Here is a 13,186-nt window from a genome sequence, read left to right on the forward strand (position 1 = left end):
TAATTACTAATTTTCAGGCCAACTGGAACACTTTTGGTTCAAGTAGAATTGTTTCAGACCCAAAGTGAATTTTGAAACTGATTCATTAGAATCATATCCAAAATTAATTTCAAGAAATTAGCTTGTCTCTAACCTTAACCCCACCTAAACACGATTCATTTACCTTTTAACAACTTAAGTACATATGTACATTTGCAAATCATAGGGAGAGATATAGTTTCATTTAAAGAAATTGGTTGATTACCACTAACTTAAAATAAATATGTTAGTTCCACAGTTTTATTCCAAAAGAATCCCTTTGAATAAATTCTTTCTGATACAAACTGTGATTCTGTGATTCCTTTTCAAGAATATGAAAATAAAAATGAATACAATGAATACAAAGCTAATGACTTGTGCCTCTTTTGAAACCAGTGATATATATATATATATATATATATATATATATATATTATATATATAGTGCAATAAAACTCAGTCAATAAAGCATTTTCACATAAACCAATGGAGTGTGGTAAATTATTTACTTCTTATCAAAATAGTTCAAAGTTCTTTAAATGTAGTGTTGTGTTCAACTTTGTGTTCAAGTTAAAGCGATATCTTCTGTCACTTAGTTCTCAAAGTCAAGTTCACTGTTAGCGTGACACAACATGAAGAGGTATGTTAAATTATAATGTATTATTATGATACACACTTGGGACTCAGGGTCTTTATATGCAGGCAAGATATTCTGCTCAGTAGTGACCCCATATGGGGACTAACGATCAGTATTCAAATTATTTGTAGCCATATATTTCCATTTGTCTGCAGCACATCAAATGATTACTCTGAGCTTCTGACAAATGAGTAAGAGTGAGGTGAACAATTTGTAATGCACATATAAACAGGTAACATCTGTAATATAATTTTGGACATTATTATTGATCAGTTACTTTTTCTGTAGGTAGATTTCTTAGGAGCTACTTGTCTTTTTGCTTAGTTTGTATGATGTACTATTTTAAAATTTATAGGAAATGCTACTTAATAGACAATTTGTACATTAATAATTTTGAATATGTTTAATTAACTTAATTAACTGGGACCATATTAAGGAAGATTCATACATGACATACTTTTATGCCATGGACAAACCCTTTAAACACTTTAAAATCTACATGTCTCTTTAGATGCGGATTTTACTATATACACTGCAAAATGTGAAATCCTTGGCATTTCAAAATATGAATGTGAAACATTAGGATTTTGTAGCATATTGTACTATAGCGTAAAATTACCCCACATGAATCCTCCTGTAGGGTTACACATCAAGTGTTTCTGATGGTTAAAATAACCAAATATCACGCATTGTGGCTCTTACTAGCAAATTATCATGGACATTTAAAATTCTAAGCTTGCCTCGCAGTTCGAAAGGAGACAATTCATCAGCAAGCTGCTTTTAACTAATCCTTTATTTTTTGTGTCTCTTTCTGCTAGTTTGAGTACATAATAGTGTACAGCTGCATCAACATATGAACGCAAAGTACATCCTAAAAACAGCAAAAAGGCATTGAAAATATATAGCAAACATGATAAATTGTATTTACTATAGAGCTGATTAAGGGAGCATTATTTTAATTAAAAAATATAATTATATATATATATATATATATATATATATATATATATATATACTGGTGTGGTTTGGCTGCGTTGGTGGTCACCGTGCAGTGCTGTGCCAAATTTAGGTTAGGGTCCCATTTAAAGAGGCAACCTTGTCGCAGTAAATGGGCCTATGCTTTTTGATCAAATTGTATACTAATGCCTCATGTACAATATGTAGCATAGGGGTAAATATATGATATATTGCGCTGAGAAGCGATGTTAATTATGCTGAGAAGCAGTTAGATAAAAGCATAGTATTGAGGATGTGCGATCTACAAAATATTCGCAAAATATCGTGAATTCGAATATGACCCCTGCCGCTCATCACTAGTATTGAGGATGTCCAGTTCTTTTTCTTATATTTAATACATTTCTACAATCTATATTCTTCCCTCCACTGGTATCAGCACTCATCCCCATTCGGCCCAGGTGCTTTTAATTAGAAGGATTCTGCATAAGGGTACAAATTCCTACCTCTCAGTTGGAGTTCCTGAGAGTATGTGATAGGGTGAGTTCCATAGCTGTTTACATGGTGAGAGTATGTGATGGGGTCGGTTCTACACCTGTTCACATGGTGCAGTACTGCACAGCGGCCATTTTTTGCTTTGGTGCTGTCCTGATGGGTTGGTGGGGCCCAGTGCCAAGGTGGCTTTGCCAGACAGCGGGGGTGCTGTTTGGCTTCTGTATCCTGTTGCCTGCTGGGGTGGTGCTGCTGCATTGGTGGTTGCCGTGCAGTGCTGCGCCAAATTTAGGTTAGGGTCCCATTCAAAGAGGCAACCTTGTCGCGGTGAGTGGGCCTATGCTTTTTGATCAAATTTTATACTAATGCCTCATGTACAATATGTAGCATAGGGGTAGGTATACGATATATTGCGCTGATAAGCGATGTTAATTATGCTGAGAAGCAGTAAGATAAAAGCATAGTATTGAGGATGTGCGATCCAGTTCTTTTTCTTATATTTAATATATATATATATATATATGTATATTAAAATCCTGATGGGGCTGACGTGATGACGTAGTCATTCTACGTTGTGCATCCCTCCTCCCCCTCCACCTGCCACGCTGTGTAACCTGTGCACTACCCTGAATGACCTGAGGGCCCCACTGCTTTCGACCTTTGATGCATGTCCAGGTCTCCTCAACACCCTTCCCATCTTCGTGCCATGATTGCCTGCTCCTATCTGGTGTTCCGTGGAGAACTGTCTCTGGTTTCTGCCTGCTCTCTTTTGCTACTCTGCTCCTTGCTCCTCCGCCACCTCATTCTCCGCTGCCCACCGGTCCTAGGATCAAGAAGATCTGAAGAGATGCTGTTCTGTCTTCCTTGGTTTGTTTGATCCACCCTGCCTTTTGTCTTCTTGTGTATATCCTCCGACCCTCCTGTGTTTTGCTTCATCATATCAAAGGTCTCATTTATACATTTTTCTTCTGAATATATTATTGGACTAGTACTGGATACTATTTTTTTCTCCTTTTTTTTTTCTTCTTTGCTTTTTTTTTACTTTTTACCACAGCAAGTTTTGATCAGATTGTTTGTGATATTTCCCCTCTGGTATTTAATATAATAAGGTAGAGAGGGAAGGGAATGGGGAAAGAAGAGAAAGGAGAAAGGGGGGGAAAAAAGGAGAGCGAGGGGAGGAGAAAGGAGAGAAAAAGGGAGGAAAGGGAGAGGAGAATAAAAAGAAAATAATCCAAAGATGAATCCTCACCACTGAAATCTTGGGTGCGGTTAAAAAAAAATGGAGAGTTAATAAAAGTCATCTCAACTCACCTTCAGACTGATGTGGTTTTGATGAAAGATGATGTCTCCAAAATACGGGACAGAGTAACTACCATAGAACAAACTGTGGAGCTTCTGAAGAAGGAAGTTAAAATGCTTGAAAACTGAGTATAACGCCTTTAAAAAAAAAAAAGATGGTGGATCTGGAAGACAGGTCTAGGCGATGTAATGTGAAAATTGTGGGCCTATCACAATTCTGGTGATATGATACACAATTTAATTCTGGAGAGGTTCTGGAGAGGTTTGGAAGGGAGCATTTCTCTCCATTATTTTTTTGTGGAAAGGACCCATTGAGTTCCAGGGGGTAACCAACTCCTGGAAGGTATCCGCGGATACTTCTTGTGAAGATACTTGTTTCACGAGATAGGGACATGATCTTGAGAAGGACAAGGGAGTGGCCCCCTATTCTATATATTGGAAATAGATTGTCCTTTTTTCCAAATTTTTCTAAGGATATTCAAGAAAAGAGACGTAGCTGTACTGAGGTTAAGAGACAAATTTATGAAAAGAACATTAAATATAGATTTGTCTGTCTGGCAAAACTGGGGATAATCTTTAATAGTGTGACTCACTTTTATGATACTCCTGACCTTGTGGTAGACTGGCTTGATCAGAATAACATCTGATCCTTTTAGTTTTTTTCCATTGTGGCGGGTGGGAAGTGAAATGAGGAGAGGTAGTCTCAGTTGAGATATCTGTCCTAAGACAATGGCGGATCAAGAGCTGGAGGGGTGGGGGTTGGGTTAGTGGGAAGAATGTAGTCTGTGGGGTGGGTTGCAATGCATCTCCCTGGTTGGGGGGGGGGAGGTAGGAACTGTACATATATATACAGTACAGACCAAAAGTTTGGACACACCTTCTCATTCAAAGAGTTTTATTTATTTTCATGAGGATGAAAATTACAGATTCACACTGAAGGCATCAAAACTATGAATTAACACATGTGGAATTATATACATAACAAAAAAGTGTGAAACAACTGAAAATATGTCATATTCTAGGTTCTTCAAAGTAGCCACCTTTTGCTTTGATTACTGCTTTGCACACTCTTGGTATTCTCTTGATGAGCTTGAAGAGGTAGTTAACCTGAAATGGTTTTCACTACACAGGTGTGCCCTTTCAGGTTTAATAAGTGGGATTTCTTGCCTTATAAATGGGGTTGGGACCATCAGTTGCATTGTGGAGAAGTCAGGTGGATACACAGCTGATAGTCCTACTGAATAGACTGTTAGAATTTGTATTATGGCAAGAAAAAAGCAGCTAAGTAAGAAAAACGAGTGGCCATCATTACTTTAAGAAATGAAGGTCAGTCAGTCTGACAAATTGGGAAAACTTTGAAAGTGTCCTCAAGTGCAGTCAAAAAAACCATCAAGCGCTACAACGAAACTGGCTCACATGCGGACCGCCCCAGAAAAGAAAGACCAAGAGTCACCTCTGCTGCAGAGGATAAGTTCATGCGAGTCACCAGCCTCAAAAATCGCAGGTTAACAGCAGCTCAGATTAGAGACCAGGTCAATGCCACACAGAGTTCTAGCAGCAGACACATCTCTAGAACAACTGTTAAGAGGAGACTGTGTGAATCAGGTCTTCATGGTAGAATGCTAGGAAACCACTGCTAAGGACAGGAAACAAGCAGAAGAGACTTGTTTGGGCTAAAGAACACAAGGAATGGACATTAGACCAGTGAAAATCTGTGCTTTGGTCTGATGAGTCCAAATTTGAGATCTTTGGTTCCAACCACCGTGTCTTTGTGCGACGCAGAAAAGGTGAACAGATGGACTCTACATGCCTGGTTCCCACAGTGAAGCATGGAGGAGGAGATGTGATGGTGTGGGGGTACTTTGCTGGTGACACTGTTGGGGATCTATTCAAAATTGAAGGCATACTGAACCAGCATGGCTACCACAGCATCTTGCAGCGGCATGCTATTGCATCCGGTTTGCGTTTAGTTGGACCATCATTTATTTTTCAACAGGACAATGACCCCAAACACACCTCCAGGCTGTGTAAGGGTTATTTGACCATGAAGGAGAGTAATGGGGTGCTGCGCCAGATGACCTGGCCTCCACAGTCACCGGACCTGAACCCAATCGAGATGGTTTGGGGTGAGCTGGACCGCAGAGTGAAGGCAAAAGGGCCAACAAGTGCTAAGCATCTCTGGGAACTCCTTTAAGACTGTTGGAAGACCATTTCAGGTAACTACCTCTTGAAGCTCATCAAGAGAATGCCAAGAGTGTGCAAAGCAGTAATCAAACCAAAAGGTGGCTACTTTGAAGAACCTAAAATATGACATATTTTCAGTTGTTTCACACTTTTCTGTTATGTATATATTTCCACATGTGTTAATTCATAGTTTTGATGCCTTCAATGTGAATCTACAATTTTCATAGTCATGAAAATAAAGAAAACTCTTTGAATGAGAAGGTATGTCCAAACTTTTGGTCTGTACTGTATATTATTTTTTTGGGCTGATTGATGCTAGTTAGAATCCTAACCTGGAATGTTCTTGGTCTTGGTGATAAATTAAAAAGACAGTCAGTTTTTGATCGAGTCCGGAGACATCTTACAGCGATTGTCAGCTTAGTGTAGACCCACTTTGCTGAGAGGGAGATCCCTCGACTCGATGGGGGTTGTGCCATGCAGACCTATAATTCCACTTTTACTAGTTATTCAAGAGGAGTAACAGTATTAATTCACAAAGGGATTGATTTTGTCTGCCGGGCCTCCTCCATCGATAAGCAGGGGAGATTTGCTTTCCTCTAGAGAAACTTATCTGGTAAACTATGTATTTTGACTTTTATTTATATTCCTCCCCCTTTTTCTCTTTATGTACCTAATACTTATTAACTTTTATGGATCAGTGGCCTGAATGCCTTTTCATTGTGACGGGGGACTTTAATTGTGTTATTGATCCAGAAAACAATAGGGTTTCTATGGAGAGAGACGCGTATATCCCACAACAAGGGTCTCTTTTGTCCCGTTTTTGCCAGGAATCTGGCTTTGTGGATGTATTGGAATATTTAGGGGAAGGGGAAGCGAGCATATTTCTGTGTTAGTAAATCTGGGAGATCGATGTCTAGGGTAGATTTAGCTCTGATAAATAAAAACTATTTGAAATATATAAAATGTATGAAATATGAGGCTAGGTCTCTATCTGATCATTTACCTCCCTTTATTGAGTTATGTATGGTGGATGATAAATACAGTGTTAGACCTCCATTTAGATTTAATCCTCATTGGATTTGTAGTATGGACAACCATGAATTGATTGAACGGGAGATAGAATTATTTTGGGATATCGATTATAACTCAGCAAGGACCCATTTGGTATGGAACTCATTTAAGGCCTTCACAAGGGGGGTGTTTATTAGCTTTATCTCTAATTTAGGAAAAGCTATGCTAAAAAAGACTTGGTATTGATGATTTTTCCAGTAAGAACACAGAACAAACTAAGAAATTATGCAGAGGACAAGTCAGGCCTTTTCTGACTTTCTTCTGTATAAGGCCCAGCAAAGGCTGTTTTTTGAGGGGACAAAATCAGGTCGCCAAGGGAAAATGCTTGCTAGGGTGATCTCTAATCAGGATAAAAAAAAGAGATAGCTAGCATTTGTTCTTTTGAAGGCACAATTATTCAAGATCAGGAATGCATTAAAGAGGCATTCGTGAAATATTTTCTGGAATTGCATACATCAGAAAATAGTGTTTCAGATAAAGTGATTAATTTATATTTGGATTCTGTCTCTGTTCCAGTCCTTACAGATATCCAATGAGAGTCCCTTGATGTGGAACTCTCCTTGCAAGAGTTAGAGGACGCCTTGACTCTTCTCCAGGATCTGATGGACACCCATATGAATTGTATTGTAAATATAGGGAGGTTGTTCTACCCGGTGTTCTGAAGTTATTTATTGAGTCAATAGAGGATGGTAGTCTTCTGGAATCAATGAGGGGTGGTAATAGTACTAATATTGAAAAAAGGCAAAGATTAGACATGGGTTCATGTAGGCCAATTTCTTTACTTAATACAGATGTTAAGCTTCTCTCAAGGATTCTTACTACTAGGTTGTCTAAAGTTATTTAATCTATTATACATCCTGACCAAAAATGGGTTTATTCCTAATAACGGTACTCATTATAATTTGTACTCACTTTTTGACAATATTCAGCCCTCCCAGGGGGGTCTCTTGCTCCATCCTGTCTCTGGATGCCTCTAAGGCCTTTGACAGGGTGGAGTAGATATGCCTCTGGAGGGTGCTAGAGAAGATGGAATTTGGATTTAAGTTTGTAATTATGGTTAAGCTTCTGTACAACAAATCCCCCAAGGAAAGGCTGAATATTTTTAATTTTTTTTAATGATAATTTTCCTTTATTTTTATCATCTCAGCAATGGCAATTTGTATAGAAAAAAAACAGAATAATAAGATCATCCCCAGCCCACCCTGCGACCCCCCCCCCCCACCTTGCAGAAGAGAAAAAAAAAAAAAAAAGAAGGGGGAAACGGATTAATTAACCGTGTCCCAATCCTTCCACATTTTACCCCACTTTAAGTAGGAACCTCTTTGTTTGTACAGAATCATCTCATAGCATTTCACTTTCTCAACCAAACCCAACCAGTTATTACAGTCTGGAGCAGAGGAGGAGAACCATGTTCTAGATATAAGAAGCCTGGCTAGGAACATCACCCTGATCAACAGTCGGCATTTTATAGGCTGACAATTAACCTCCGATAGGTCTCCCAAGACCCATATCCTGGGAGACAAGGGGACGTCAATGTTGAGTTTCCGAGCCAGGTTTGTTTGAACCAATCTCCAATACCTGCCCACTATCGGGCAGTCCCAGAACAGATGTAAATGATCTGCCTCGGGGTCACCACAACGTGGGCAATCAAAGGAGGCTCTAAGTCCTCTCCTATATAGCCATATAGGTGTCACATATATTTTGTGCATAATATTAAATTGTACGACAGTGTGGTTAAAATTATGTGAAACAAAATTTAAACTTTCCCCTATATTCTCCCAGTCTGGAGGGCCCACCTCTGAAAGTAAGGTAGACCAAGAGCTCTGTCCTGGAGAGAGAACATCCCCCAAAAATGTTTTCATTAAGTGTCTGTAACAGTGTGATACTTTAACTTTCATGACAACTTTCTTACAAATTAAATCATGTAAAAATTCAGGAGTGTCTACAGTAAATAAGTGACTATTAGAAGTACTAGAAAGTGCTAACCTCAATTGAAAATATGCGTACCAAGCCACCTTACCTACATTTTCCTTTTGCTTTAGCTCCATAAGGGACAGAATTTGTCCACCTCTGACCACTTGGTGCAAGTACTGAACATTTTTGGTCCTCCAATATTGCCGACAATTTGAATATTAATAAGACGCTTGCAAGGTGTATTTCCTTGGGGAGAGGTACTAGTCAAGGTTGTATACTTTGTCTATCATTATTTGATATTCATATTGAGGCCCTTGCTGTTAGGGTCAGGCAGGACCCTAGGATTGAAGGGTTTGGGACATTGGGCACAAAAGATATTATTTCCCTATATACCGATGATGTTTTATTTTACATACAACATACTAATACTACACTCTTGAGGGTTATTCGAGTTGGTAATTCCTTTGGTGAAGTTTTGGGTTTTGATGTAAACTCGTCTAAAACTATTCTTATGCCTTTAGATAGACTAGAACCTCTTACCGAGGAGCTGTCCAGCAATTTGAGGATATCTGATTCACTTGAATATTTGGGTATTACTATTTCTTTTGAGATTGAATATTTCTTACAGCTTAATTTAATTCCATTGATAACTAAATTGAGATCTAAAATAAAGATATGGCTCCAACACCCGCTATCTAGTGCCGATAGAATATCCCTGGTGAAGATGGAGATTTTGCCCCAACTACTGTATATTCTCAGGAACTCCCCAGTATGGATTGAAGATAAGTTTTTTAAACTAATTGAGAGAATCATCAATGATTTAATCTGAGGGAGAAAGCGAGTAAGGCTTAAATTCGAGTATCTTCATAAGCAGATGGAATAGGGAGGATTAAATCTTCCCTGTTTCAAGGGCTATTTTATAGCATCACAGTTATGGCTGTATTATGAATAGGAAAAAAGCCCACTTTGTAGAATTTTGGTGAATACTTCTTCAGGTGATAATATCTTTGCTTTATTCAATCTGGCCAATTAATTAATCCCCAACAGGATTATAGAGTTGCAGTTAAGCTACTTATCAAGTCCTGGAGTACTATTAGAGATTGGTTGGGAATAATGGGATCCCTTTGTTGCACTCCCCTTTGGCATAATTATTATTTGCAGGCCTTAGATGAATTGGTTGGGTATCAGTATTGGCAAAATAATAATATCTGTTATCATGCACAGGTGCTTGGGGATGGTCACATTTTTTGGATTTAGCACAAAGAGAAAATATATCTCATTTATCTTGGTTTCAGTATTTTCAGCTTTGTTTGGCACTTTCTAGTATAAAAGAAAAATAGCTTTTTGATATAGACACTTCCACGTTTTTGCATTATTTGATATTAAAGCCAGCACAGAGGGTTAAGATTTCTCAATGTTATAAATATCTACTTAAAGCACAATTTATTAATGTACACTCTCTGGGGCAAAAGGCCTGGAGAAGGGATTGCCCAATGATTCAATTGGATGATTGGGAAAAGATACTGGTGAATGTGGGATTAGTTTCTCATAATTTTAATTATATATTGGTTCAATTTAATATTTTACACAGAATCTATATTACACATGTCTGGCTTAATAAATAGGGTTTGAGAAACAATTCTAACTGTCCACGGTGTGATTCACCTGAGGCCGATCAGTTACATATGTTTTGGACTTATACAGAACTAAAAGAATACCGGGAGGGAATACATAATTATACTACACTAAAAATTTTGTTGGGGGGAATGGGAGACACATTGCAAAGGGGTGGCAGTTTGGGAGGGAATAGGGGGGGGGGGGGTAAGGTTTAAGAAATGGAAATAACTATTATGTTTCATTTTGTATGGAAATATTATTGCTTAATAAAAGGAAAAAGAAGAAAAAAAAATGAGAAAACGTGTTCATTGATAGTACTTTTTTATTCAGCTTTCTTTACTTCAGATTTAAAAAGCCCTTTAATAGATCTAATACAGAACTTATGTTGTTACACTATTGCATGTTATATTTTTATCCTTGGTCTTTAACCTGTTTTTAATTTCTTTTTCCTTTAGGTTTTGTAGATGATTACATAATTTTGTTTCAATGAGGTATTAATTCTATCAATGAGAAAGTTCAACCAGTAACCATGAAAAACTCTGCAAGAAAACATGTTTCTGGATTGATGATCATGGAGCTTTTTGCTTCTGCTGTAATATTTATCGGAATTAATTTATATAGAAGAACAGATTATTACAGGTACAGTACGTCATATGAGCATATCCAAGCTGCATGCACGCCAGGAGACATTGCTACCAAAGCAGCTGCAATATTCCCCAATTACTCAAGAAATCACAGCATCTTCCTGCAGCTCAGTGACTATTTCTGGACACAGACTTCATCTTTGTATGCTTTGCCATTTGGCACCAATGGAAGTGAGGAGCTGATAATGCAGGCGCTAGCTTGCACCAATCATTATCAAATACCCCAGGAGATTGATAGACTGCAGTGTCGTCGCTGTGTTGTGGTGGGGAATGGATACCGCATGAAAAACAGCTCCTTGGGTGAAATCATTGATAAATATGACATAGTCATCCGGTTGAACAATGGCCCGGTTCATAATTATAAGAACGATGTGGGCAGTAAGACCACACTACGCTTGTTTTACCCAGAATCTGCACACTTCAACTTGCTATTGGACAATAATCCAGAGACTCTAATGGTGCTGGTGCCATTCAAGGGTCTAGATCTGAAATGGCTGAAAACAATCCTAAATGATGAGAAGAGGAATAAAACAGGTTTCTGGAGAAGCCCACCACTAATCTGGAAAGTGAAGCCTGAGAACATCCGAATCCTGAACCCATACTTCATGAACGTTGCAGCTACAAAACTCTTGATGCACAGTGACAAAACCAAGAAGATTTCTATAAAACCTACCACTGGCCTGATGGCCATCTCTTTTGCCATTCACTTTTGTGACCTGGTTCACATCGCAGGATTTGGATATCCAGCACCAAGTAATAAAACAGATTTCATACACTACTACGATAAAAGCACCATAAAGCTCATGAAAAAAACAGGACATAAGGTTCCTCTTGAAGCCCTTGCAATAAAAAATCTTCTTCGACACAACGTCATTAAAAATCTGACTTACTTCTGAGGTTGTGGATAAAGGGATTGATTCAACAATGCCACAAATATCATAACTCATTCATGAACGACGCTGAACAGCATTCCATGTTCAAAAGGTCTGAAAATCCACTGATTCAGCCACATTCAGTTTTTTCTTTATAATCAACGGTAGCTTGTCCATTCAGAAATTTGGGACACCAACTGTATCTGAACAGCAACGACAGCCATGTTAATAATCACACAGCTTTCCTAGGCTCAGATAACAGAGTTTTTAAGAAAGTGACAAAAGAGGATGCCTCAGGGAATGGCGCGGGGGCCCTCTTCCAACCAATCAGAGCTGAGCTTTGACTTTGCATATGCTGTTTAGATACCGAAGGCTAGTGTTTGATCTCTGAATGTCTGCTGTAACAAATGTATTGATCCACCATTGCAAATTTCACCCATTTAGGCCTTATTAAAGGGCATAAAAAAAATATATATATATATATAGCTTCTAGAGATAAGCAAATTTTTCAAAAAAGAGATTCAGCCGGTTAGACAATTTTCGGGAAAAAAATGGGTTCAATCCAAATTTATTTGCAGTGAATCGCGTAAAAAAAAACTGCTATTCCCTTGCTGCAGAGAGCCTTTATAGTGGTTTATAATACAGTAACATGCACAGGGAGTCTGCTATGGTAGTGAAATATTACTGTGAGTCAGTATGACATTCAGATGACAAAAGTCGCTCTTAGAATCACTGCACACTTCACTTATTTGGGCAGCCACAGGGCCAAAACTGACCAAATAACTCAAGTCAATGTTAGTGCCAAAAGAAGTGCACTCCTTTTACACAGTCGTCAGCTGATTCCACATAGATGTCTACAGAACCTGTTCTATTAAACGCTTATACAAGTAGAGTCCCTCCTGACAGAGTGGAGAGGGTGTCAGCAGTAAGTGTTTGTTGACGTCACAGATTATTTTGCCCTTCCTCTGATCCATCATAATAACCCCTAAAAATCTGATCCTGTCTGTTAAGCATCTGTATTCACTCGTCAGCATTTGCTCAGTAATCCATCAGTGTTGCTAATGCCCCCCCCCCAAAAAAAACAGAAGTGGATCCAAAACAGAGATGACACGTGAATGGAGTATTTGGATATCTTCTGTGTTTTGTACCCACGCCTGCTTTTGGCTACCAAATCACAAGTCAGTTCTGATGGGACCATACAGGTCTTAAAGCTGCTACACAGACTCAATCCGTTGTGCCCAGTCATGAAGAGGGTGGAAATAGCATGAGAAGTCCACAGAGTGGCCCTATGACATAGTGGTAAGGTGGAAGCAGCATGAGGAGACTAGTGTTGAGCGTGAAAATTCGAATCGCAAATTTTAATCGAGAATATCGGCACTTCGAGAATTCACGAATATTTAGACTATAGTGCTATATATTCGTATTCGCGAATAGTGTTGATCGCAAATTTTCTAATCGCACTTAGCAACATCCCTAGCAACCAA

The 13,186-nt window shown here is 38.6% G+C and overlaps 1 protein-coding gene across 1 annotated transcript; it reads left to right on the forward strand.

The window, feature by feature from the left end:
* Window positions 1-598: 598 nt before the first annotated feature.
* Window positions 599-12,425, forward strand: LOC122941830 (CMP-N-acetylneuraminate-beta-galactosamide-alpha-2,3-sialyltransferase 4-like). The gene is made up of 2 exons (XM_044299289.1): window positions 599-658; window positions 10,642-12,425. Exon 2 carries the CDS (start codon window positions 10,716-10,718, stop codon window positions 11,724-11,726), a length of 1,011 nt encoding a protein of 336 aa, XP_044155224.1. The 5' UTR covers window positions 599-658; window positions 10,642-10,715; the 3' UTR covers window positions 11,727-12,425.
* Window positions 12,426-13,186: the final 761 nt, after the last annotated feature.

Source organism: Bufo gargarizans, chromosome 6 (assembly GCF_014858855.1).
Source record: "Bufo gargarizans isolate SCDJY-AF-19 chromosome 6, ASM1485885v1, whole genome shotgun sequence".
Classification (NCBI taxonomy): domain Eukaryota; kingdom Metazoa; phylum Chordata; class Amphibia; order Anura; family Bufonidae; genus Bufo; species Bufo gargarizans.

Excerpts from the sequence above, each read along its gene's own strand:
- LOC122941830 (XM_044299289.1), top strand. The coding sequence starts at position 10,716 with ATGAAAAACTCTGCAAGAAAACATGTTTCTGGATTGATGATCATGGAG.